Source organism: Pagrus major, chromosome 1 (genome assembly GCF_040436345.1).
Source record: "Pagrus major chromosome 1, Pma_NU_1.0".
Classification (NCBI taxonomy): Eukaryota; Metazoa; Chordata; class Actinopteri; order Spariformes; family Sparidae; genus Pagrus; species Pagrus major.
In genome coordinates, this window is record NC_133215.1 from 31544786 (window position 1) to 31572259 (window position 27474).

Genomic DNA, 27474 nt, shown 5'->3' on the forward strand with positions numbered 1-27474 from the left:
TAACAGTAACCTGCCGTGAAAGCCCAGCTGTATCCAGTTTGGTGACAAACAAACAGGTGACTAACCCTCAAATTATCCCGCAGTGACTGACGCACCCGTGTTGTCCGCAGATGTGGTTCAACACCAGTGAAGACAGGTTAACGGGCCTGTGCGGGCTTTAGTGTCTCCACATTATCCGGTCATCCTCAGGGTGGAGATAATTGGCGGCTGGTGCGTAATGGACGAAATAGACCAGCCTGGTGCTTTCACCAACGATCTGTAGCCTTTATGGAAATCAATTTTTCAGAAACACTCAATTGCAAATACCAAATTTAAAGCTGGTATGCATGACGGTTACCTGTGTGTACAAGACAAGACCCTCAGTGATAAAACTGCCCTTCCTCACCTTTCCAATTGCCGCGTATTACCTTAAAATAAGTAGATTAAACCTTACAGGGAGGTACGGCGGGGATGGTTGTAAGAGAAAGACCCAAAGAAAGAAAGAAAAAGAGGAATACCCTTTAATATCAGTCGCTATGGTTGTTTCATATCAAGATCTCCGCGCCTTCAGTGTGTTAATGATCTCATCTCTCACAATAAAAACCTGATCAAACTTGCTTGCAGGGGTCGAAGAATGCGCCACCCTCTCTCCATCTTTCTCTTTCCATATTACTGCGTTTTCCATATCACTGCCTTTGTGGTGCGGCAGGGATTTCCCGTTTGTGCGCGCACCAAGAACCCGCGTCTTGCCCGGATACAAGCCAACCAATGGTGTTTAAACGGCGGCAGCACTGCTGCACTGCAGGCGCGCCGAGACCAATCGCATCCAGAGTGAGAGGTGCGTCTGTCTTCCCTTTCTGTCTGTGCTGAGTGTTGGTACAGTGGAAAAAAATACGGCAGGGAAGACTGGAATAATGACTGCAATTATAAACTGCGTCCTACAATCATGTCATTATGAGACAAACGTCCTTCAGGTAATAGCCAGTGTAGCTTCACAGGCATTAGTCAATGCTCTGCGGCCATTGCAATATTCCGATGAAGCATTTTACAGGCTAGATCTGTATAAAATGTACTTATCGTCCAAAAATCAAATGTTTAATGAAATGACTTGTGATTGATTTTCCCTCCTCTCCCTCCAAAAGAAAACAGTCTGGTTAATTTAAATAATAATCCCAGTTATTGTAGCAGACACTGTGATCCTTGGAGACTCCGAGCTCCGTTCTTCTGGACAGGATTTCTATTTGTTGGGCTGAACGAATAGATTTTGTGTCATATCACATATCAACTGCATGAGATTCGTTTGATACCTTCACGAGAATCAGATGAGAAGAGGGGAGAAGTTCCAGTCTGCCTGGCGTCGTGCACTTTGCACACACAGCAATTAATTCATTATCTGCATCTGCGAACTTAAATATTCTGACGACCAGTGAATCACACCAGATGAAAATATGTCACTGGCCATTGTAATAAATCATTAACCCTTAAATATCCCCGATGTGTTTTGTCTTGATCTGTGCGCATCACTGGAGGAATTTATATATTAGATGTGTGATAAGCCAGCTGTGTAAATGAAGCCGTCGGCCCGGGTCTTTCTCCCGTCGGTCAGTGTTGTTCTTGTCTTGTAAATCACGTTAAAGCCGTTTAATACAATCTCTCTATTTCATCTTGCTGAAGATTTTATCATTAATTCAAAAGAGCAATTTTTTTCGGCTCTCTCTGAAATGTATGTTAACATATTGAATCCTCTTGACAACGGTTTGATTTATGAGACGTACAGTTTGGACTGTTCGTATATCTAATTCAGAAAGTCAGCTGACTTTGTTAGGCCTTTTCAGACAGACACGTCTCATATTAAATTAGGTTGTCAGTGCATTCTTTAGATCAAATATTTAGCTTCGCAGGAGACTGCTGTATGTACATTTCCATATTTTCATTTGTATGTGACTCGGCAGTCGACATTGCATACCGCGGGGTTAAAAACTGCTTTTCTGACTCTGGCTTTGGTCTGTACAGGAAAATACCGGCATGTTGTGTTTATACACACCTGATCAATTAACCTGACTGTTTGTTATTTGGCGCTCTGTGAAATGAGGCTGGCAGTGAAGCATTCGGGCTGCATGAAGAAGTCGCATTAAAAGACTTGAGTTGTTTTCTGATTATTTAAATAAAATTGAAATAATAAACGAATAAAAAACGAATAACCTAGTTTAAAGGTTTAACAGAGATATATTCTTTTCACTCACCTCAGATAATTAAACTAATTATCAGGCATTGTGAATCATTTTCTTAATTTATAGCCTGAATATTTGCAAAAATATCCTTCTGTGCCTGTTGAGCCGTAACTCTCCTATTTTATAAAACTGTTAGCTCTATTTCCTACCTTTTAGGCTATTATTATTATTATTATTATTATTATTATTATTATTATTATCATCATCATCAATTAAAATTATTTATTTATTCAATATTGCCGCCTATTGTCTGCATTTGCTGAGCCATTGCCTCTCACAGTATAAAGGCTATATATTTTTCTGTCTTTATTTCTGAGCTGAGCAGTGTTGCTGTCTGTCGGCCTGTGGATTGTGGACTGAACAAAACAGTGATCTTATTCATGACACACAGCCACGTCATTGTGACTCAGTTGGTTTTTTTTTTGTTTGTTTGTTTTTTTACATTCAGCATAAGGATTGGATATGATTTGATTTTTTGTTTTATTAAATCAAGGTTTACAGTTTATATTTAAAAAAAAAAAAAAAAAAAAAAAGAGAGTTCCCTCCTTGCTCTGGTGTTAACTCTATTCTATTATGGCTCTCTTATTGCGTTGGCTGGTGTATTAAAAATAGGCCAAACAGCCTACAGATTATTTCCGCAATTGCAGATCACTCTTGTTGAGTAGGCGAACATCGTTATCGAAAAAGGAAATTCCGACATTAAAGCTGTTCATGTTTATGTATGAGAGATCTCAGAGGCAAACCGCAACATGTTTCTGTATGTTTTATTGAACGGATCACTCAGAGGATGACTAGAGAGGGAGGTGACAGGTATCATCTTGCCGTAAGGCCAATAAATATGAAAAGCATCCCTGTTGCCTGCTCGCATGCATCAGCTGATCTTTTCTGGTTTCATTTTGCGTCACATCAAAAGCTTTGTTGTCGTAGCCTTCTATGACACAGTCACTTTGTGTTATGGTGTCATATCACCCGACTCAAGATCTTTTTGTTTTAAGCTGACCACTCCATGAACCCATATCTGTGTTTAACACGGAGACAGCCTTTGATTTAAATGTGTAGCATTTAAAGCGGAGGTATTTCAAACGGCCATAAATATAGGCGTTAAATAAATAGCACGTCTTCAAACTTTGCCTTCAAAATTAAAGGCCAAAGGGTGTTTAGATGAAGTAATATGAACACAAATAGCGTTTGCTTTTGCTTGGCAGAAGTGCACTGATCCTTTGTGTCGGCCTGAGACAGCAGGACGAACGAATTTAATGCGGGCAGGCGATACATTTATAACGACTTCACCCAGACTGTCTGTGTGCTAATGGACTAACAGGCCTACAATAACCTCTGCCGAGCGACTTTACTGCATCAGCTAATAGATCCATCGCTGGATAGACCGAACGAAAATGAGGGGTTTCTCAAACAGTTACTCGCGCTGTCGCTTAAATCAAACAGCCTTATCATTTCCTGCTTTCCCTATTTGCCGGACGACACTGTCGCGGGCATTTAACATACTACTTGCTGTAGCCTACCACGTGCATTTTTGAATATCTCGCATAACTTGCGCGAAATGATTCACCCGCCGCGCGGGGAAAAAAGCCACCATTTCCCCCCCGAAAGAATTCACACAGGCGCACGCTCCTCCCCTCACTTAGCAACCCGAGCACGTAGCAACGGCTCGACCAATGGGCGTTCTCATCGAGGTTCCACCGACTGCGGTTCCTTAGCAACGCTGTAAAAAATTGCGCTGACGTCCATTCGTTCGGGAGTATTATGGTCTGTCGGGAATTCAGAGTGGCTGGGACTGGAGAAAAATATCTGCTCTGCTAACGTTAGCGTCCACCAAGCTAACGGTAGGTAGCACTGGAGTAAACATGGAGCTGTCTGCCGTCGGGGAGAGGGTGTTCGCCGCCGAGTCTATCATCAAACGGAGGATAAGGAAGGTAAGCATGAGATGTAACGTGCCTCTTTTCTCCCAAAGCGTTGAATATCACGCACCAACACCGCACTCTAATAGTACTGTTGCCCTGCAAGCTAATGAATTTCTGTTTGTTTCTGATGGCACGCAGGGTCGGATTGAATACCTTGTGAAATGGAAGGGCTGGTCTCCCAAGTAAGTGCCTGCTACATTGTGCCTCCTGCATGTTTTCAACCCGCGGCTGTGCTGTGCTGTCTCGGCTGTGGCTGTCGTTAGCTCGCCAAAGCTAGCGAGACAGCCGGATTAAAACTGAGGTGTATAGCACGATGGAGATTTTAGCTCGCGGGCTAACGCTGTGCGGCCATCCACATACTGTATGTCAGCGTTCGCTTCCTCAACCTAAAACTTCATGTTTTAATTCACAGATACAGCACTTGGGAGCCAGAGGAAAATATTTTGGACTCGCGCCTGTTTGCCGCTTTTGAGCAGAGGTAAGATGTCTGGGCTGGCCTTCACGGGCAGAGCCACTGAACGTTTACATGTCCAATAAATATACGGTGTCCTCGGTGCACTTTGCTCCCGTCACACTCAAAATGGGTGTCTGTCACTATATTTTTCACAGGGAGCGTGAGCGGGAGCTCTATGGGCCTAAAAAGAGGGGACCGAAACCCAAGACATTTCTGCTTAAGGTAAATTTAGCAGCGTTGTTCAGTGTTTTTTTGTAAAGAATTGCACGCGACAGTGTTGTCAGGTCAGATTGTCACACTGTGTAACCCATGTGTATTCTGGTATCTCAGCTGTTCTCTTACACCATGTCAACATTCATCTCCACCTCATTGCGTTTCTCCTAAACGCGCAGGATTCTCAATGATGCTAATTACGCATATTGAAAACAGCGCATCAATTAGTGGCTGCGCGAGTTGGCTAATAAACGCCTTAACAAACAGTCACTCCTGTTTATAAGCTGCCATTGAAGCGACCTCAACATATTTAACCCTTTAATATAATCCGTTTTTAACTAATATGTATGTCATTAAGTTCTACGTGAATGAGATCGGTTTAGCAAAGCGTCATATCCTGATGGAGTCAGCGAGAGGTTTCAGCTTTTCAGGACAACCAACCGTGAAAATTGCTTAATGACCGACAGTTAATCTTGAACTAAATACCAGGATCTCCGTTGACAGGCCTGTTGTTATAAATCGGGTAGTGGGATTGCGCTAAATAAATACGGTGGCCTGACTGGAACTGTTTGTTGTTGTAGATGTTGATGCAAAGCCTTTTTGTATATGTTTGCAACTCCTGCTACAAATTCAGTCACATGTTTAAAATGTTAGACGCATCATGTGTAAAGTCACGTGTGGGCAGTAATTGAAACAGTTAATAGTAGAGATTTTTTTAGGAGATATTTTTGCATGTAACAGTTTGCACAGGTGTGAATCATAAAGTTAATTAAGCCATTTTAGCTGCTTCACTTTCAGGGTCCTTGTATTGTGCTTGCTGCTTCACTGTCACACTGTCATGGCTGTCTTACTAAGACATGTCAAAAGGCCTGTTAAGACGACTAAGAAATAAGAAATTATAATGTAGTAGTGTTTTTTTTTTTTATTATACAATTTTGAATATTCATTTCCTTCTTATTTTCTTACCTTCTAATAGGCTCAGGCTAAAGTCAAAGCCAAGTCCTATGAATTCAGGAGCGAGGCAGTCCGAGGGATGCACATCACTTACCCAACCCCAGAGCCCATTGTCACCCCCAGGGCCAGAGAGGGCCTGAGAGCCGTTGTTCCCACCATCTTCCCACCCAGTACTGTCAACCGCGGAGAAAGCGTCCGTGTCCGACCGTCAGAACTGTGCACACGTGAGCTCCAGCAGACTTCCCTTCAGCAAACCGGTCCAGAAGGACTCATCCATCTACCCAAAAAAAGAGGCCCGAAGCCGAAGCCCCGCTTCAAGGACAGCAGCTGTGGCCCTGCGGTCTCTGAGCCCCACAAGAGGAGAGCAGAGGAGCAGGTGAGCCACATCCCTCACAAACTGGCTAAGCTCCAGGGGGGTGAGGAGATGAGGCTGGTCAAAGTATCCCACAGACATCCAGACTATCACGGTCATAAACACCACCACCATCACCACCACCACCATCACCACACACACAACCGGGGAATCTCCGGTGGAAGCTCCTACAAGCAGTTCTACTCAGAGCGCAGCCTGCACCCACACAGAACAGACACGGACACTCACAGGACTAAGGACAGCTCCAGCTACTTGGCACCTCCACACTTCAAGCACCAGTCCAAAATGAGCCAGAGCCTGAGTCGCCCCACTGAGCTGGCACAGATGGAAAAGCCTTACTTCTTGGACAGGCCGTCCCCTACCAGGCTCGACGTCGACTTGGATGAAGTGACGTGGAGGCCCTCCCTCGGCAACGTGGAGAAGGTCCTGGTGACGGACGTGACCACCAACTTCCTGACCGTCACCATCAAGGAGAGCAGCACTTCTAAAGGCTTCTTCAAAGGCAAAAGATGATTGACTGATTTCTTTACGCCAAGCTTTGCTTTCTCTGAAGTTTATAGGTCATAGTGTGATTGTTAGGCAAAGCAGTTTTTGTATGTTATGTATAAAAACAAATGACATATTGTGCATATGTGTATATATTATAAAGTTGAACATCTGTTTAATGTATTGACCAAATCAAATGAAGTCAATTTCACAACTTGCATTGGTTAAACATGAATGAGTTGTTTACTTTGCAGCAGCAGGCTACTTTCTGTACAGAGTTTGTGAATTTTCCTGTTTTGCAACTGTAACTAACTAGAATGTATTTTTTCACTCATATCTTCCAGCCTCAGCTCATGTTAGTAAATTGTGAGAAGCAAGGCAATGGTTAGATATTAAACTCAGTCTGTGGATTGAATATTTCTACTATAATTTGAACCAATTAGACTGAATATACCCTGTTCAATTCAACGGGGTTGATATTTAAAAATTGACTCAAGCACTTTGATTTCAAAAGTATTAAAGAAATAATCCGTTTGTGTTGTGTTCAAAGACCGAGTCCACCTCGGGAGTTTGTAAGGTCTAACATTTCAAATTAAGATAAATGAATAAATTCAACACTCTGTGCATATAACTACATTTTCCATTAACATAGTATATTTTACATTTTCATAGAAAACGTTCATGAAGCTTTAATGTAATAATTAAAGAGTTGGTGTTAAATTGCTTTTTAGACGCTTTTCAATAAATCCTTTGAATTTTCTCATTTCGTTACTGTCGTGTTTTGTTGTCTTCAGCACATCACCGTCGGACCGGACCCGTTTTAAATCATTTTTGAAGGAAACCCAGAAATGAAATAATGGATTTGATCAGAACACGTTGCAGTCAGCGTGCCATACGTACCACCTAAATCTTTAGGGCCATTTTCCTATTTCTTAGATATTTTAACGGCTTCAATTTCTGTTATATCTCACGGGGGGAATGGTTTATTTAAAATTCCTACAAACCAAGTGATTTGAGCTATGAGACAGTAAAAGGTAAAGGCCTCAGGCGCGAATGAAAATATTATATAAGCCTTTCGCAGCAGGCCTACATTAATTTCCGCTTACAGTTTTTTTAAAAAAGAAAAAAGCGCACTTTCTCCAGTGAGCCCACAGACCTGCTGTGAGTATTTAATTTAAACACGCGTCGTGCTCCTCAGGTCAGCTTTCTACAGGCGGATTTAAATTCACTCATCTGAGTTAATGACGTAAAAAAATGCAGCTTTTCATTCATATAGGCCCCGACGGCTGTTCTGTTTTAGTCTATTTGTTTTAATCCAATTTGTATCATTTCAGAATAAGCGGCAATTTAATACAGGCCTATCGAATGTTTGTTTCTATAGGGACAATATAGCATTAACCAGGGCCACATAGTCTAAGCAAATTTGTGAATGGGACATATTTTAAGAACAGCCTGCGTTTATTCCAGCTTGTTTTTCTAATGAACAGGCCTGACCGTGCAGCCTGACGGACCTACCTTTCACCGCTCTTTACAGGTGCGGCGCCGCCATATTTATCCGTAACACTTAAATCACATAAGTACGTGTATAATCGGCCTCAAAGCCGAGCCATCTACAGGCCTATACGAGCTCTACCTTACATAGGCTATTGCATACAGCCTATTAACCTCCAACCCGGCTGCGTCTGTTGAGTGCAGAGGTTCACAATGACATTCACCGAATTAAATCATTTACTGTGTCTGAGTCCATTTGATTACACATCTGATCCTAAAGGTAACTGGATATGAGGGTCACTGATTTTTAATTTAACTGCACAAAAATGGTAAAAATAGAAATGATTGTCTATTTTATCTGATATTTGCACAGAATGACGTTATGCGTTAATCCAGCGGGTTCACGCAGAACGTCAGGATCATGTCACAAATACAGGGAGACACAAAACAGAAACGGGCTGAATGCTGTGCTCAGCCTCACTCCTCCTCTTCTTGTAATAATAATATGACACAACCATTAAGCACTCATGCATTTGGATTTATTGGGATTATACTCACTATCAATACATTTCACTCTGTGGTGATACATGATGCACAGTTAGGAAAATAAATGCAGGCTTAACTTCACAGCTGTAATACAGTGAGATTATATGCATGACCGTTTATTCGACAGTCTTCACATGGTCATATTTAGGGAAAGAGAGAGAACGAAAGAGAGGGAGATTTAAAAAAATTTTTTTGCTTTGTTTTTTTCTTTCTTCAAGATTTTTCATTGTTGCTATCGTTGAGTCCATGCTGTCCCTCCTGGTCCTTCACTGTGAACAAAAAGCAGGAAAAAGCAGTTCAAACACTGACATAATCTGAATGTTCTATCATATCACACATGTAATACATTTCACTTACAATAGGTGGAAACATATGCAAAGCGTGACAGAGTGACAGTCTGATAAGACTAAGAAATGTGTGATTTTGAATGTTTTATTTATTTATATTGTAAAATAAGGCATGACTGAGTAATGTCCCAAAATCTAATAACCCCCAGGTCATCCTGTTGTTTTCACAGTGTCTCTTCTTTTTCTACTTAAACAGGAAGATTAGACATGTGCAATTGATGTCTTACTGTAAGTGTCTGGTAACAATGAAATACAGCTGTTTTTTAAACCAGTTTGAGTTTGAGAGGACTTAATAAGACACCTGACAGTGTTAAGGAAATGACATTATCTGAGCCTGACTCTGAAACAGTTTGACAGGTTTCTGAGGTTTCCTGCTGTGCTGATGCGATAAGATCACAGAAAACAGGAAGAGAAATAACAGGCTGGCCATGAGAAAATACCAACATCAAAAGACATAACTCAAAATGCAAAGGAGAAAAAGGCAAGGTTCACATTCAGATTGAGATGAATTTAGTGAGGCCTTGTAGCAGTAGCCGTTTGTGTCCTTTTAAAAATGTAAAAAGATGAGTTAAAGTTGTGAAAGTTGTGAATTGATAAGAAATCTGTTATTCCAAGTGTTTGTGTCATTCTGAAAGAAAGGATTAGATTCAGATTATTGGGCACAGTATGTGCACAGGGTTGCATTCTTGTACAGTATTGATTTGGGGTTTGCGAGCAAAGTGGACACTTGTGTTGACTTCTGTCATCACCATCATCAGACGGGGTATCCGTAGTTCCTGTCACAGCGAGGAGGGCAGTGGGGGTTCAGCCAGTTCTCCATGTTGGTCTCCTGGGCCCTCTGATCCAGAGCCTGCATGTGAAGCATGTGCTCCTGCATGGGGAGTAATAAGGCAAATAAAGTGGAGGTGAAAAATTAATAAAAAAGAAGCAACACCAGAAAGCTGATAAATGTATGGTTTGCTGCCCACATTTGCACAAGTGAATCTGAATGTTTCAGGGGGATCACTGAGCCAGATAAGTGACTCAAAGCTGTTTCATTATCTGCTTTAAATGATTGCATTACACCACAACAGCACCACCAACAGCATATGACAGCACAAAGTGAAATTACAGATATGAGTGGAGCTAAACAACAGGGGGAAACATGTTTAGACCTGAACAACGATGAATGGACGCAATGAAAGCAGCACAATGCACAAATGCATGGAGAGAGATGACTTTAATGATACTGCTGCTTCAGGTTCTGCAGGTCAGTACAGTCATTCAGAGAGGACAGCGACGACGGCTGAAGGTATCAGTATGTCCTACAGTGCAAAATTTAATGAGATGATTCAGATTGTGATTGCCTAAAGACAGATTTGTATATTTTTATTAAAAACACAGTTTTACTTCTAATCGTTTGGAGGAAATTCTGAAGTTTTGCAGTGAAAGTTTTCTATAGCAAGTCAACAAGACTCTATAATGATAGAGGAGGTTATGTCACTATATGATTTAGAAAATTCCCTCCACAGTGCCGCGTCACATGACAGACTTCTAACTGATTTAGAATTAGAATTTAAATGATAAATTATATATGTATAAGGTTATATCTATCATAAGACTTCTCTGCACAAGATCTCTGATGACTTAGCTTTTTGTGATTATTTATTTATTCATTCATTTATCTATTTATTTATTATTAATATCATTGGTTCAAATGTCTTTGTCTGATTCTTGTTTTGCCACGTTGCTTTAAAGGTGCGCTTTGTAGTTTTTAGGTAGGAATTTTATCAGAAGGAAAAAAAATCTTTGATTAATTTTCAAGACTAAATAAACAAATAAGGGCTGACATAATGTCATCCTGTTTTACTTGGTTTATATTTGCAGGGCCCTTCTAAGCAGCCACATATCTATCTACAAATGCTGTTCTTGGGACCTTATTTCCTTTTGAGGACAGCTTTGTTAGTACAGTTATGGAGATATGTTAAGTAAATGTAAAACTTTTTTTTTTAAAGTTAAAAAATTGAAAAGACACTGACGTTAAAACCCTATTTAGCATTTTTAAGCATTAGAATATAAACACTTTATGAATGTAAACTTTGTAAATGGTTTTATTGATATATTGTAAACAGATGAGGTCTTTTATGCATTTATTAATGTAATTCTAAGCAACTGAAACTCCCCATATAAAGCATCAGTAATTGCTGTATAAACAGATAATGAGTGCTTAATGACATAAAGTGATTTAATACAGTTGCAATCAAATATGTAATGATATCTCTGCATGAGTTTGGAATACAATTAAAACAGTTTAAACCCACCTGTGTGTGTATAAACGCTTAATAAATGTTTTATAACACACTATAAATTATTTTATGTGTATTGTAAAGCATTCATTATTGATTAATGCAGCAGTAATGGATGCTTTATTTGAGGAATTATAATTGCCTACAGCTGCATCACAGTGTTATAATCGATTGTTCATATAGTGTTCAAATACTGAATAACAAGGCTAAAATAGTGTTACCCAACAGCTACAGAACTCAGTGTGATCAATACTCATTAGTCAAACCTTGTGCCTATAATGTATCTGTGCTCTTTGCTCTGAATGAACCTTACCCTCATTGGCTCATCAGGGTAGCCAGCCTTCAATGGTCGGTCCTGCCTCTTGCTGCGGAGCAGCTGCTTAGCGAAGCTCTCCTTAATGATAGGGTTGGCATCTGAGGGAGGGAGAAAGATGATGAAATGTTTACTCTGATGTCTTGGGACACACACATCCATTTTTTCTACTGGTACTGGGAAAGGCCAGAATCAATACATTGATAAACAGCACAGATAAAAGACTGTTCTAGTCTTGTAGATGTGAGTGTGTCAGCAGTTTCCTCCGTTTCACTTCCTCTTTCCATAAGACTCTGGAACTAAGACCGTCCTCTCTGAGCCTGAGTTATTTTGTTTTTTCTATGAACACAACAGCTGTTTTCTTGCTGGCTGGGTATTGGCTAATCAGAGTAACAACATTCCTCTCACTGAACGCTGTGTTCAGACCCATGAATCAACCTCTCACCACTATCTGCTGCTAGTGAGCTGTGGCTGACCCGATCTGTTTGGCTTGTCCATGTGAGGCTGTTTATTCGCCAACGCGAGCCCCAGGGGAGCTGCTTACACACACACACACACACACACACACACACACACACACACACACACACACACACACACACACACACACACACACACACACACTGTCTCCCTCTCTCTAACCCAGGGCTGCATTGGGAGGCAGGGGACTTGGTGGAAAGGTAACAAAGTGCCCATTCATCCTCCTCACTCCCCAGGGAGTCCGGCCCATGCAGCACGTGACCCCAGCAGGCAGCCAGGCTGGCTCTCTCTCCCTCTCCTGCCAGAGGGAGCTGCTGTGAATGAACCCAGCTCTGTCAACACAAGGCCAGATCTGCTGCTGCTGCTGCCTGGGCCCTAACAGCAACGTGGCAAAACATTCTGAGCTATCTCATTAAGAAAAACGGTGGTGAGGATTTGTGCAATTGCATTTGTGTTCAGAGCAGGAATGCATGCTGAAATTCAGTCAGTTGTAGGTGTAAATGCAACAGCTGGTGCAAAAGAAAATATAATAATGGTACATAATTTCACTTTCTTGATTCTGCATCAAATCATATGCATGCAACAAAAGAAAGATGCACTTAATTCAAACAAAACTATCCAAAATAACATCATCCTTTTTCTGTTCTGTCCTTAACTGACCTGAAGCCAGTGAAGGAAGGTGTTATTTTGATTCTGAGGTCACCCCATAATTCAATGTGACAGGCTACTGCTCTCCTCAGGTGAATCCTAGAGAGTTTCCTACCTGTGTAGATCATCAGCAGGACCACGCACAACAAAAACACCACCAGGCTCTTCATTTTCTTCACCTTTTTCCTGCCTGAGCCTTCTCTGTTCTGAGGTCCTGACCAGAGTCCAGAGGGGCTGAAGGGGGAAATTCTCCTCCTCCTCCTGCACGTCACCCATAACTGTCACATACCTGCTCAAATTACTGAAGACATTCAATTGATTTATCATTACACAACCAGGATTATACAATAAATGATAGTTGTAGTACACACAAAAATGATAGAAAATGGATGAATAAATAATAAAATATAAAAATAAACATAATTTATTTTAGGTACAGCATGGTGGATGAGTTCAGGAGTCTCACAGCCTGAGGAGAGAAGCTGCTCTGTAGTCTGGTGGAACAGCACTTCTGTATTGCCTACCAGAGGGTGACAAGGCTGTCCCTGGGGTTGCTGTCTTTACGATCGTTTGGACTCCTGATATCATTGATGCTCACAGTAAACCACCATAAGTGATGATACATTAACTTATATAGAAATATAATTTATGTTTACTCATATTACACCTTTAAAGTTGCATAACTACTTTGGAGGAACAATTGAACACCTTCTGTATGAGATCTATTTATGCGAGTGTAGAGGTTGTCCACTAGATGGCGATGCAGACAGTCATTTAGGAACTGGGGTGCTTCTGAGGCTGTTTTAGTCATTTCTTTTTTTTAATATGATTTTATTTAGGTTTTTCAATACATACAAGACAAGACAAACAACCACAGGCTTGAGGACAGAACAAAAAAAACAATAAAGGCCAAGCCAAAAATAAATCCAACATCCAACATCCAACAAACAGGTTCAATATCAGTGTCGTCATCTAAACCTTCAATCCAGGTAGGAGTACATTTGCGCCAACTATGATTCCTCTTTATGGAACACCCACATCTCAAGACCGATAAATTGATTAATTAATAAAAAAATTAAAAAGTAAATAAATAAAAATCATGTCACCCCCAAAATATTAGGTCTAAGTATTCAGTGCCTGTAATACTTCCACCCATATGATTTCAAATTGGGTCAGTTTATTCTTTTCCATGGCGATAGTTTTTTCCATGTTCAAATAATAACACATTTCTCTTTTCCAATGTAGTAATGTGGGAGGGTGTGTGGATTTCCAATGTTTAAGGATCAGTTTCTTTAAAACGATTGATGAAAAAAGAATAATCCAACTCAGTGGGTACCTCACTGTGTCCTGCGACATGTCTTGGACCAAGCAAACTGATGGATTGAAGTTAAGTGTTGGCTGTTTTAGTCATTTCAATAAACAAAGTGATGAGCTCTTTGTGAAATGGTCTGGTATTATATATAATGTTTCAGGGTAGTCGAATGTTTTAGCACAGAAATGTTTATGTGATCTACTTTCGAGAATAGTTGTAATCTTGTTAATGAGAAACAAGAAAAACAATTACGGTGGAGTGTTGAGGATGATGATTTCAGGAGTCTCAGTCTGAGGAATGAAGCTGCTCTGTAGTCTGGTGGTATGACAGCAGATACTTCTGTATCTTTTGTCAGATGGCAGCAGGGTGAACAGCCTGTGGCTGGGGTGGGTGTTGTCTTTTAGTATCCTTTGGGATCTGTGCAGACATCTCACTTTACTGATGTCACTGATACTCATGGGTACCAGTGATGTTCTGGGCGGTTTAATCACCTGCTGTACAGTCTTCCTGTCCTGGGCCGTGCCCAAATCATGGCACTTTGTGATGTTTCCAGTCAGGATTCTTTCTATTAAGTTTCATGAAGAAGTAGAGCCTTTTCTGTGTTTTTTTATATTATATTTTAAATCAGGGTGACGGTGTGTGAATGTGATGTGATGTGTGAAGACGCTGACAGGTCTTGGTGAGGTTGGTAACTGTCCTGGGGCCCCAGACCATGAGCCTGGTTGATTAGTTCGTTTTAATTGTCTGATTATATGCAATTTTCTCCTCAGGCTTTGCACCACTAAAGTACTCTGAAAAGGCAGGCCCCTATTAGGAGCTTGTTTTGTGATCATGTGTTGTAGAGGGACTGCGTCCACATGTGGTTTTAAGGCCATGACCAGACTAGTCCAGGCTATCTTATTTATCAGTGAGTTTATTTTGTCTGTCATGTTCTACATCATGGTTGTTAGTTGTTTGATTGTGTTTTATGTGTTATTTTCTCTGCCCTGTCCTCTGCTCACACAGTGACTACATTTCCCAATTATAAGATGTTATCTCTTATTATATCTACATTTAAATTTGAAATCAAGGTCACCTGTGTGTTGTGTATGTATGTCACCATGTTTACTCACCTATCTTTGTACTATCATCCTTCATTATTTCTTGTGTTTTATTTATCTATTCAGTGCCGGATTGGAGCACTGCCAGTGACGTCCGAGGGACGACGTCATTGTGCGTCATCGTTTCCACTTCCGCTTCTGGCTGCTTCCTGTGCATTACCCTTGTGTCTCCAGTACCGTGTGGACTTTAGTGATAATGTAGTTTTGTTTAATTCCTGGGGCACAGAGAGCTCCTTTTCTCTCTGTGTGATTATCTAACACGCTGTAAGCTCACGTTGAGCGCAGAGCGCATGCGTGCTGAGGAGCAACAGCACTCAGGCAGGAGCTCAGAATCAGAGATGATAGAAAAAGTGAAATGTAACGTGTGTTGTTTATCTTGTTTGCTTAAATGTCCTCAGGCAAACAGGAAGTGACTCTTTTTGTTACAGAACACTGTGTACTGTGGCTGTGCCTGATGGCCAAGTCAAATACGCATCTGTGTAATGGAAGGTAGATTTACTAAAGTACTGTGTTACATACAATTTTAACGTAAAGTAAAGTTTGTACTTTACTTGAATATTTTTATGCTATTTTAAACTTTTACCCCATACATACATTTCAGAGGGAAGTATTGTACTTTTTAACAAAACTACATGTATCTGACAGTTGTAGTTTCCACATGAAGATATTTTTAAATGTGAAATTAAAAACCATAAGATAAACTACAAAAAGCATCTACCTGGGGCCCCTTATCACAGGTTTCAGATGTCTGTGACTCGTTAGCACTTCCACTAAAGTGATGTTTTCCCTTTAAAGTTCATTTAAAGACTTGCTTGAGGCACAATGAGTGCAAACGATCCAATATTTCACAAAAACAACAGACTAGAGAAAAGAACCAAAGATGAGCTGGGATGTGTGTAGAACTTCTTTTCCTCTCCCGTTAATCATCTGATTACAACCAAATTCTGCTCATGCACTGATGCATCACTACTAACAATCTAATAATGTAATAATACACCAGTCATAGGGACATTTTTTGAGTAGTAATTTTCCATATTAATACCAAGATAGTAGCTAGTACATAATCCAATAAACAGTATGACCTCAGCTAAATGTAATATAAGTATAATGTAATTACATAATCATATCATATGATATTCTGGTGTATACAGTTTGAGCTGATGGCACCATAGTCCTGAGTCCTGTTACATAAACTGTACTTAACTTAATTTATCTATACTTTAGCTGTACTTACTCTGTCTTTGTGCTGATGTAGCACCCACATTTCCACTTTGGGGGATCAAGAAAGAATGATCTTATCCTAATGATATTGTAGGCTTTTACTTAAATGGGCTCTGTGTAGTAATTTGTAGCAATTGACATGTATCAGTCACTTGTTTTTTAGCCATATGTGAGCGGATTGTTACTGACGTCAGCTAGATCACCTACGCAAGCCTGTTGACGATTTGTTTAAGTTGCTGCTGGACTGTGATCTTCTCTGTGAAGGACTCGTGTGTCACTTTCAATGACAGTCCAGAGGACGTGACTTCATGCATGTTCTCAAGTTCTGCGTCTCGGTACCTCTCTGCTCCCCGCTAACAGAGAGCAACAGTGGCTAACGCTTGTTTAGAAATGGAGGCGGGCCAGCACCACACAGAAGTCCCACAGAGCCCCTTTAAGTTGGACTTTGAATGCAGAAATTTCACTTCTCCTGGAGTATTTCTTTACATCATTGCATCATTACTTTTACTTAAATAAAGGCTGTGAGTACTTCCTCCACCACTGACAGAGGCCACTCAGCAAAACATACTTTCAATACTCTCAGTCGGATATATTCTGTGTCTAATACTTCTATAAATGCACTGTGGTAAAACTGTGAATGTGAGGCTTACTGATGATGGAGTATGCTTTATTATAGCGTACTATGACTAATCATTTGACTTATGTAAAGGGATCAGGTGGACATGAATACTGCTTCCTCCTCTGCTTGTGTGCAGAGGGCTCAGACTTGTGCGCATGTGCGCTCTGGCTGTTGGTGGACGCAGTTATCTTGACACTGAAACACTCTCTGCTGAAGCTAAGGTAGCGAGGTAGCTCATTGGCTCAACGTCACATCGTTGTCTTCTTGTTTACAGCTAGTTGGACACAAAATGTTTGGATTTAAGCCGAAATCGGTGCCAGGACGCGGCTGGTGTGTGTGATCATGAGTGTCGCAGGGAAAACGTGGCGTGTGTTCAGTGTCCGCTCACTGTTTCTGACATAAACCTCCTCTGTGCTGATTTCCGCTCATTAACATCACCCCATCGCTCCGCTACCGTCCAGCAGCGATGTACGAGGAGGGGGACGAGCTGCAGGACGACTGCGGCTCCCGGGAGGAGTGGACGCTCCTGTTCTGGACCTCTCTGGCCGTCGTCGTCCCGGTCATCATCACCCTGTGGTGCAGCGCCCAGCGCTCCAAGCGGAAAACGCACATGAAGGATTTCTTTCGCAAGAGCAAGCACGGCTGGCACTACACGGACCTGTTCAACAAGCCCACCTACTGCTGCGTCTGCTCCCAGCACATCCTCCAAGGGGCTTTCTGCGACTGCTGCGGGGTGTGCGCAGACGACCAGTGCCTGCGCCGGGCCGACCGGAGCCTGTCGTGCAAGGAGATCATGGCCCCCTCCCGCCCCGACGGAGCCATGGAGCACCGCTGGGTCCGCGGAAACGTCCCCCTCGCCAGCTACTGCGTGGTGTGCAAACAGCAGTGTGGGACCCAGCCCAAGCTCTGCGACCTCAGGTAGCGTGGGTGGTGCTACAGGTGCAGCAGCTGCCGTGTGTGTGCTGCACCCACGGAGAGCTCCATGCTGCATGGCTACTGCATGAAAGCTCCCAGCTTTACACTTTAATATCATAATGGGCTGCAGCACCATGCCGTGTAATCTGTCTTTAATTTGCTCTAATGGACTGCTGCTGCTCTGTGGTATGGCAGGGCACTATCTGGCATGATCTCATATTGCTTTGGTAATGCTAATAATGACAGCTTCACAGGTCAGAGGTCAGTGACAGACCAGCTCCCCTGCAGCTTGTAAGAATTCAGAGTGTTGCTCTGTGGAACTGTGTGTTTTTTAAATTGCTTTTCTAACAGGTTTGTGTCCCTCTGTCCCTCCTTCAGGTGTGTGTGGTGTCAGACCACAGTGCACGATGACTGCATGCACAGCGTGGCAGATGCAGATCAGTGTGACCTGGGCGAGTTCCACAGCCTCATCATCCCTCCTCACTACCTCTACCATGTGAACAAGCTCCGCCGCAGACACCCCGACGAGTACGGCAAGGTGCTGAAGATGTGATCGCGGTGCACAATGGGCCGGGTTTAAGCAGCGTCCCAGAGGTGTTTTAAGTAATGCTGATGTGTGTGTGTTTCTGTAGCTGGCATCTTCCTGTGGCAGCGGCTGGACTCCAGTTTTGGTCTTGGCTAACACACGTAGTGGTAACAACATGGGGGAGGCTCTGCTGGGAGAGTTTCGCACCCTTCTGAATCCTGTGCAGGTCAGTCTGCAGCTTCTCTTCCTTCACTTATTTACATTAAATCATACTTTAGTTGTCATCTGTTTTGGGTTGAGCCCAGAGTTTAATATCTGCACAGACTCAAACTGTCTCTCGTCTTTCCTCCAGGTGTTTGACCTGTCTGAGCTGGCCCCCTCCAAAGCCCTCCAGCTGTGCACCCTGCTGCCCCCCGGTAGTGTCCGGGTGCTTGTGTGTGGGGGTGACGGCACAGTGGGCTGGGTGCTGGATGCCATTGACACCATGAAGCTGAAGGTGAAATGGGACTGCCTCTGAGCTATGAGAAGGATTTTGTTCCATTCGATCATCATTTCTAAGCCGTACAGTGCGGCATTGCTTCCTTCTCTCTTTGTGTGCCAACACTTCTCTGTGCCAAGTTAATAACCTGTTGCTCTTATATTTTCATGTCAGGGCCAAGACCAGTTTATGCCAAGGGTGACCATCCTACCCCTCGGGACAGGAAATGACCTTTCCAACACTTTGGGCTGGGGTGCCGGGTACGCCGGAGAGATCCCTGTGGAACAGGTTCTCCGCAACGTCCTTGATGCAGAGGTGGTTAAAATGGACAGGTGGGCCGTAACACTGTTTTCAGTCTTTTCTTAGGGAACAAGTCTCCCACAGTATATCATCTCACCAGCTCACTCGGTCTTACAAGTTAGTCTTTTTGCAATGTTCTTCAGTCTAGAAGCTATGGAAGAGTTTTTTTGTGATGAAATAAGTGGCATTAAAAGGTCTCAAAAAGTCTTAAAGACCCCATACTATACTTATTTTAAGGTTCATACTTTAATTTGGGATGTTTACTAGAAAATGATTATATGCTTCAATGTAGAAAAAAACCAAAACTAAAACATTATTTTTCTGATACTATCCACTGCTGCAGCACCTCTACTCTCCCTCTGCCTGAACGCTTCGTTTAAGTGGCTGTCTCTTTAAGGCCTCCCTCCAAAAGCAGGCGATGCACACTGTGTCTTTGCATCAGCTCTAACCATGTGTTTACAACCAAGGCCGTGCTGTGTAATTGTGACATCACAACCTCGCAGAAGTCCTGACTGCTCGTTTGATGGCACAGTTTCCGAATACAGGCTGTTTCCATTACTCCATCGATTGAGGGTGTTCATACTTTCACAGTGTTTATAATGCACCTAGACCTGCTTAATTATAATAATAATAAAGACTTCAAAAAAAGAAATAGCACTTTCTACAATATAGGACCTTTGTTTAGTTGAAGGACGTTGTTGGCACCCAGAATTTGTTTGTGTTGATTGGCTCAATGTGTGCAGGGTCGTAGCTAACATTTAGGACACTGAAGTCACCATTTTTGACATTGTTTTGACCTAAATTAAAGATTTTCTACCTTTTTAAGCCAATAATAGATAATTAAAGTATTCAGTATTTCTCCACCAGAATTGTATGTAACTGTATTCATGTCAGTGTGGAAAAGGCATTAGACTGTGGGAATGGAATAAATAGAAAATATAAATGACTGCTAACCAAATGAAAAAAAATATTCAAATTCAAATTCTCTGGGGGAGGAGGGTTGCATTCTGCCATCTTGGACCCCTGACCTCTGCATTTATAAACTCTTATCTACAGCTCTGTTTGCGTTCCTTCTGTTCTTGCTGATAACCTACACAATCATTTTCAGATGGAAAGTGCAGGTGGCTTCAAAAGGCCTCTACTTTCGTAAACCAAAGGTGAGTTAGAGCTCTAGTTTTGAATTCTTTTTATCTATATGTAGTCTTATCTTTATTTGCACATATGTTATTATTCAGGCTTTGTGTGTTGTGTGTGTGTGTTACAGTATGAATACATATAAAACAGTATTTTCAGTATGCGTACATATAAAACACTTCACTGTCATGCTACGTCCTTCTCAGGTTCTGTCCATGAACAACTACTTCTCTGTGGGGCCTGACGCTCTGATGGCACTCAACTTTCACACCCACCGTGAGAAAACACCCTCCTTCTTCTCCAGCCGCATCATCAACAAGGTCTGAGCCGCTTCATTTGAATCATGTGCACATGTTTACTTAATTTGAATAATAATACTGAGGTCCTCTGAATATGCTGGCTGTCTGTTTCCTCACTGTGTTTGTTTTTTTCCACCAGGCTGTTTATTTCCTGTATGGCACCAAAGATTGTTTAGTGCAGGAATGTAAGGATCTGGATAAGAGGATTGAGGTACAGTTTTCACCGTTTGTGATATTCTTGCTGAAAATCACTTCCTCGTGCTCTAAATAGTAGGTAGAGTTTTTATATTAAGCCTGAGTTTGCTTGATTTTACTTTGAGGTTAGAGTTAGCAGGAGACTGGAACAGTAAGCCTAAAAAATACACCACTACTCACCATAAAACAATCACTTGACACTTTTATATTTCTGTTTGTGTAAGAATTAAACAATTGGCATACACTATGTTAATTAGTGAGGTTCAGAGGTGCTGGTAGAAGTATTTTTGAACTTCGGTAAGAGGTATTATGTATGGGTTTTTTTTTAATGCTAGTTGTGTATCAAATTTTAAAATTCTGGTATCGTGACAACCTTATATTTTCTTGTTGTACTGCTTTCTTGTATTCTGGACAATGCCGAGAAATTCAAAAAAGTGAAACCGATATAGCAAGTTGACAAACTGCAGATACTCTGTGTGTTTGTGTGTGTGTGTGTCCCTACCACAGCTGGAGTTGGATGGAGAGAGGGTGGCGCTGCCCAGTCTGGAGGGCATCATTGTCTGTAACATTGGCTACTGGGGTGGAGGCTGCAGACTCTGGGAGGGTATGGGGGATGAACCCTGCCCGCCCACACGGTAAGCATAACTCATTCCTAGTTTTTGTTCATTCTCTGGTCTTTTTTTTGCTCAAGTGTTTATATCAAGTGCTCCGAGTTACCATAGCAACATGAGCAGCAGTGTTATTTCCTGTCTCACCCTGCAGGCTGGATGATGGTCTGCTGGAGGTGGTGGGTGTGTTTGGCTCCTTCCACTGTGCCCAGATCCAGGTCAAGCTGGCCAATCCTGTACGGCTGGGACAGGCCCACACCGTCAGGGTGAGGCAACACACACACAGACACTGTTCTGCCTCATTGCTTCCTGTTTACCTCAATAAGTAGTTATGGAAAAACAATGGGTCAAATTAGTTTTTACTGCCATCTGCCTCATCACAGCACTTGAGAATCTAATTAAAACTAATCTAAGCACACGCTACTCAGCTCCTGCATGTGCTCTCATACACTTTGTCTGTTTTCACACCACTTGATTTTGTTCTGCACATGGTAAGCTTCTGGAAAAGAAAATCCTCCATTGACCAGTCACTAAAAACATTTAAAACAGCCTAATCTAATGATTTATTGAAATTAAAGGAAATAAAGATGTTGATGAAGGTTCTCAGTCATCCAGGTCATGGTAATACTAAGTGCTGTATCCTAGGCAACTGGACTTGTTTCAGTTTCTTGAAGAAGTTTCACTTCTCATCCAAGAGGCTTCTTCAGTTCTAACTAACTGGGGGGGAGTTGCAGGCTTTAAACTATGTGTGGGAGTGTCCTTACAGAGTCGTTAAGGACACGTGAGCTCTGAGTTTCAGAGTTGTAAAGGCCACTTGTGGGTCGTTGATCCAACCGGCCTTCTTGTAGGTTGCCAAGGCTAGGTGAGCCCAGGTGTGAATGGTTGATAAGTTGTCTGGGGAGCGTTGTAGGTGGGTGATAAGTAATGGTCCACCTCCTCTGTTCAAAGACTGCTGTTCCAGTTTGACATTGCTGGATTCTTTTACTCCTCTTTCAAACCATCTGTCTTCTCTGGCCAAGATGTTCACATTGTTGTCCTCAAAGGAATGATTTTTCTCCTTCAGATGTAAGTGGACAGCAGAGTCTTGACCTGAGGAGTTGTCCCTCCTGTGTTGTGCCATTTGTTTATGAAGAGGTTGTTTTGTCTCCCCAATGTACAACTCTGTGCATTCCTGGCTGCATTGAACAGCATAAACTACATTACTCTGTCTATGCCTGGGTGTTTGTCCTTAGGATGATCTACGATACAGCACTTAAAGGAAATAAAGAAACTCAGCCTTACAGAGCCACCTCCATTATTTTTCACTGCAAACATGATAGCAATGGCAATGAGAGAGAGGACGGCAGCCACGGTTGTGCACCTGCATGGGTATTTGGCACAGCCACCTGAGCGTGACCATGACAACCACAGGAAGCACAACAAGAGAAAATATGGAGGAGCTAATTTGACTGGTATTTGAATAACATACATAGTTATGTACAAGGTCATAGAAAACAATGCTGCTAACCAAGGGTGTAGGTTTGATGTTACATAAAGTCAGAGATTAGTAGAGAAATAGTAACTTTGAAGATTGTATTTAGATTAATTAATAGAGACCAGACAACAGATGATTGCATCTTGAACCAAAAATGAATTCTCTTATCAAGAGCACCTTACTTGCCTTGATTAATGTTCAGTTCAGGTGATTTTAGAGAATATTATAATCACACTCTTAACATGTAAATCATACGTTTTTTTTTGTACCAGAGAGGATCAATCAATTAATCATTACAGCAGCTGTTTTAACACGGTGTTTCTGCTGATGTCACCATTAACATTACATTTATGAAAGAAGAAAACATTTTACTGACGGTAAACAGGTCACATTTTTACAAATACAGTAAACAGGGGTTAGGGTAACCTCCGGAGAAAGTCCCCAGACTCCCTCAATTTTGTGAGTTGTTGAGTTAGGAAAAGTGTGATCTGATCACAAGTCACTCGAGACGAATGATGGACTTACAGCTGTTAACTTAAATGTTAATGCCAGGTATAAACATACTGTTTGTCATTTATGATGGTAAATAAGGAGTCTTTTGATTTTGGGCAAAAGAAGCAACTTAAACGTCACGATGTGTTCTGGGAAATTGTGATGAGCATTTCTCATCCTTAATACTAACTATTTACTCAATTTGAGGCTTTAAAGCAATATAGAATATTATATGAAAAGCAGAAGTTCAAGTGTTTGGCAGCAGCCTGTACTGTAATGTAAAAATGTATGAACTCAGATGTAGTTGTATCCACAGTAAGAGTTGTGATCAGAAACATCGGTGAGCACCAGGTACAAATATCCCCTGTCATATTCAGGCGTCTGGTTTTATCCTCTTCTCTCCAGCTTGTTCTCAAGAGCTCCAAGATGCCCATGCAGGTGGACGGGGAACCGTGGGCCCAGGGTCCCTGCACCATCACCATCACCCACAAGACCCAGGCCCTCATGCTGTACCACAGCGCCGAGCAGACGGACGATGACGACGACGAATCCAGCGCCTCGGAAACAGAGAGCCCCACCCCTCACGACTCACCCAGGCCCCCGGGGCCGGCCTCGGCTCGTGCATGACCCACCTCAGGCATCATGTGATCTGAGGCTTTTCTCATCTTAGGTTCTGTCTTCATTCTGCAGCCCAGTTTCTTATTAATCCCTTGTTTGCGGCGGCACTCATTAGCCCTCCTTGAAGATCCTTTCCTCAAATCATGTCATATGTTTTCAGAGGGGTTAGAAAGGTCCATGTTGAATTGGGCTGGTGTGATTTTGTTTTTGTGTCTTTTCTCTCCACACTCCCCCTATATTACCACAGAGCTCAGGCAGTTCCCTCTCCACAGGTGGGACAGTCATGAGGAGACACATGTTTTAGAGAAAGATTGCTGTTCATTTGCACTGATCCCTTGTGCCATAGAAATCTAGAGTTGACTATACTGTATTTATTATACTGCATTTACAGTGAATGCCCAGTGCAGCCCTGCAGGTATCAGTGAGCCATTTTTAACAAGTTGCCCAGGTTCAATTGACCAGTTAACCTCAAAGCCATGTCTCCATCCACAGCGGGTGATGAAGTAGTAAATACAGGAGCAGTCACAATGAATGTGAAGTGGCTGAAGGTGCACGTGAAGCATTCTTTGCCCATTTGTGATTTAAAAAAAAAAAAACTCCAATAAGAGCACAAACAAACAGCAAACACATTTTGGACTCTAAATGATAGACGGTAAAAGTGTACAGAATGTCTGTTTAGGCATGTTGATCATTTTGAGTATCTCCTGCATTGTCACCTAAGATAAGGCTTTGAAATGTGTATCGGCCAAAGGGTCTCTGAATCGCGGTAGAGCAAAGGCTCGGTTAAAACTGCAATGTGTTGTCAATCACTGGACATCGATGCTGGTTTATGCACTTCATGATGCACTGTCTCAAGTGGCTCGCCAAACACTCAGATTGTACTAAGATACAGTCTTGGAAATATATTTAACTTTCCTGTAAGAGCAACAGGGAACAGCCTGTTTACTTTGAAAGTACTGCCAAGTAACTGTTCAGAGGACTCATTTGCCTCCATGTAAAACCTTTTGTTTTTCCTCTTTACATAGTTTCTCCTGTTTACATATTTTGTGCTGCACTGTTTTGGCACTTACACTGACAAATACCTTTCACTGCTTAGGACATACATGACACCTTAATGTTGACCTGTGATGTTGCTGCCGATAGTGATAACTGCTGATGAGATTAAGCTGTCCCATGTTGTTGTTCTGTTATTCAAGTCCTCCTTGTTTTACTCAATGGTCACCACAAGGTGGCAGACTAAAGACAGTATTTTCTGTCTTCTAACCAAACCTCTTTATTACATTCCTGCATGTGCTTTTCTGTGTTTTGTCCCGCAGACATCGACCTGTTTAGTTTTGTTGGTTCAGTCTGTCCTGTGCTCTACATAATGTGTGCAAGAGGTCATTTGTGTTTCTGTCAAATCGCCTACTTGTAGGCAAATTGATTTGAGGGTTGTCCTGTTTATTGCATAATGAATAAGAAATTGCCTGTTGCTCACAGCCATATCAGAAAAGTCTGTAGAATGTTAGTTAACGCTTTCTGAAACCTGGAGCCAACTTGGCGCTCAGAAGGCTGAACAGGGATCAGTTTTTAGCCGCGTGATGCCTATGCTATTGGAATATGCACCTCCTTCGCAGGTTACCAAGCTTCATGGTTTCATCACACTCTGTTTGGTGAATGTGTTCATGCTCAAGGACACCTGTCTGATCTTTTACCTTATCCATGTTTACCAGAGTTTGTGTGTTGTGTTGCACTGAATTTACTGAAATGTAACTTCAAACGCAGGTTTTTAGCCCACTAGCAGCATGGCTGTAGTTCAAAAGACTGTTTCTGGGTAAAATACCTTGATAACCGCTTGGTGAATTGTGGTGCAATTTGGCCTGTGGTGATTTTGTTAAACCTTAGTGTTTATTTAGCATCACCACAAGGTCAAATTTGTTCTCATCAAACACTTTTTTTTTTTCTCCCGCTCATGAGTTTCTGAAACGATTGCTAAATGAAATGCCAACATGCTAAAGATGGGGAAGGGCATGTTACAATCTGCTCACATATGGCCAATAAAAAAATGATAATACATGTAAAGGAATTGTTACACAGAGCCCTTTTAACATTGATTAAAATTACTCTGTGTAATGTGAAATGTGTCACTAGTAGTAATGAACCCAGAGACAATCACCAACTGCGCAGTTCCCCTCAGAATACATAGTGCTTTAGCATCTCTGAGTTCTGTTTTGGTTGAATGTCACCACTCATCATTTTGTTTCCAGCAGCAGCTGGAAGCTCTTTTCAGATAAGCCCACTGTACAACATGTGCCCATTAAACTGCACACAAAGTGGTGACTGCCTAGCTTGTGTGCTAACTTAATGGCAAAAGATATAGAAATTACAGGTAATTCAGAGACTAAAAATGCCAGTGCACTTTAATTTTGATTTACATAGCTTGGCCTTTTTTCTGGACTGCCATCAAAATTGTTCGCCCTACCACTAATAAGGATTTAACAGCAAAGTGGTCAACACATTTGTTCCTTTGAGTGTTATGACTATTTCACCTCATAAGGTTGCTAAGTGTGGCTAGAGACTTTTTTGCCTACTTGTTTTACTGTTACGGTTGGAGGGACATGACTGTGATGTTATTTTTGAATGCTCCCAACCTATAAAATTCAGTTTATTGTTAAATCCTGGCAGATGTATAGCAGTATTTATATAGTATCAATCTGGCAAGGAAAATTTCGCTGTGTTGTGTGTACCAAAATGCTTTCATTATTAATTAATATATTTGATAGGCTTACTTCTTTGCTGTCAAATATGTTTGAAAAAAAAGGAGAACCTTAAAGGCTGATAAGAATGTAAAGAAAACATGATAATTATCATTTTGACTACAACATGGTCCTAAAAGGAAGCCTTATATGACGCCTGCTATAGAGAAATGACAAGACAAAGTAACTGTGTCTGGAAGAAAACAAGCTTATTGTTAACAATAAAACAATTACTATTCTGATTGAATTGAATGTAATGAAGCAATGCTTTGAATTTGAAGACATTCCCATAAATATTTTCTTATACAAGCCATGTGTCTGTTTTCATTGAGTTGTGATTACTTAATTTCAGGTGTAAAAACTGATGCTAACCCCAGTCCCCCGCAAAATCAGCAACACTCTACCGCAGAGAAGTTAGTTTTGAATTTTCTACAGACATTCTTCTATTCTATATCAATATTTATTATGAAAATTCAGCATTTAATTCAATAGCTTACATGTGTCATGGCGAATTGTATTCCTGACATGGGACAATGAAAATTTACCGTTTCATTCGATAGCTTCTGCAAGCTATTGAAAAACTGCTGAAAATATTAATATAGAAGAAGCCGTAACATCCAATAAAAAGAGGTGTGTCCTATGTGGCCCCTGTACTGATACATTTCTGCATTGAATTTGAGTGACAGGGTCACATGACATGGAAGCTACTGAAAAGAAATACTTAATTTT

General features: G+C 41.6%; 3 protein-coding genes across 5 annotated transcripts; 2 read left to right on the forward strand and 1 right to left on the reverse strand.

Moving 5' to 3' along the window:
- The first annotated feature begins 3971 nt into the window (after positions 1-3971).
- On the forward strand, positions 3972-7372 carry cbx8b (chromobox homolog 8b). Its single transcript, XM_073478448.1, has 5 exons — positions 3972-4141; positions 4268-4311; positions 4542-4607; positions 4739-4805; positions 5773-7372. Exons 1-5 carry the CDS (start codon positions 4073-4075, stop codon positions 6634-6636), a joined length of 1110 nt encoding a protein of 369 aa, XP_073334549.1. The 5' UTR covers positions 3972-4072; the 3' UTR covers positions 6637-7372.
- A 1245-nt stretch (positions 7373-8617) lies between these two features.
- c1h17orf67 (chromosome 1 C17orf67 homolog) lies at positions 8618-13281 on the reverse strand. 3 transcript variants are annotated; one of them, XM_073470422.1, is made up of 4 exons: positions 12899-13281; positions 11592-11692; positions 9743-9864; positions 8618-8915 (listed from the first exon to the last, which is right to left on the reverse strand). In XM_073470422.1, the coding sequence occupies exons 1-3, from the start codon at positions 13044-13046 to the stop codon at positions 9748-9750; spliced, it is 366 nt and encodes a 121-aa protein (XP_073326523.1). In that variant the 5' UTR covers positions 13047-13281; the 3' UTR covers positions 8618-8915; positions 9743-9747. The 3 variants fall into 3 exon arrangements, with proteins under 3 accessions (XP_073326523.1, XP_073326542.1, XP_073326532.1); XM_073470441.1 differs by having other exon boundaries at positions 12835-13275; XM_073470431.1 differs by lacking the exon at positions 12899-13281 and having other exon boundaries at positions 11592-12595.
- A 3942-nt stretch (positions 13282-17223) lies between these two features.
- dgke (diacylglycerol kinase, epsilon) lies at positions 17224-27054 on the forward strand. The gene is made up of 11 exons (XM_073474456.1): positions 17224-17889; positions 18265-18424; positions 18519-18638; positions 18765-18908; positions 19065-19222; positions 20299-20347; positions 20531-20644; positions 20763-20834; positions 21326-21453; positions 21581-21692; positions 23798-27054. The coding sequence occupies exons 1-11, from the start codon at positions 17438-17440 to the stop codon at positions 24017-24019; spliced, it is 1731 nt and encodes a 576-aa protein (XP_073330557.1). The 5' UTR covers positions 17224-17437; the 3' UTR covers positions 24020-27054.
- Positions 27055-27474: the final 420 nt, after the last annotated feature.

Excerpts from the sequence above, each read along its gene's own strand:
- cbx8b (XM_073478448.1), top strand. The coding sequence starts at position 4,073 with ATGGAGCTGTCTGCCGTCGGGGAGAGGGTGTTCGCCGCCGAGTCTATC. Across the intron at positions 4,312-4,541 it reads TGGAAGGGCTGGTCTCCCAA|ATACAGCACTTGGGAGCCAG; the intron begins GTAAGTGCCTGC and ends TTTAATTCACAG. Across the intron at positions 4,806-5,772 it reads CCAAGACATTTCTGCTTAAG|GCTCAGGCTAAAGTCAAAGC; the intron begins GTAAATTTAGCA and ends ACCTTCTAATAG.
- dgke (XM_073474456.1), top strand. The coding sequence starts at position 17,438 with ATGTACGAGGAGGGGGACGAGCTGCAGGACGACTGCGGCTCCCGGGAG. Across the intron at positions 18,639-18,764 it reads CCCTTCTGAATCCTGTGCAG|GTGTTTGACCTGTCTGAGCT; the intron begins GTCAGTCTGCAG and ends TCTTTCCTCCAG. Across the intron at positions 18,909-19,064 it reads TTGACACCATGAAGCTGAAG|GGCCAAGACCAGTTTATGCC; the intron begins GTGAAATGGGAC and ends TTTTCATGTCAG.
- c1h17orf67 (XM_073470422.1), bottom strand. The coding sequence starts at position 13,046 with ATGATAAATCAATTGAATGTCTTCAGTAATTTGAGCAGGTATGTGACA. Across the intron at positions 11,693-12,898 it reads AAGGCTCAGGCAGGAAAAAG|ATGCCAACCCTATCATTAAG; the intron begins GTGAAGAAAATG and ends TCCCTCCCTCAG. Across the intron at positions 9,865-11,591 it reads ACCCTGATGAGCCAATGAGG|GAGCACATGCTTCACATGCA; the intron begins GTAAGGTTCATT and ends CTCCCCATGCAG.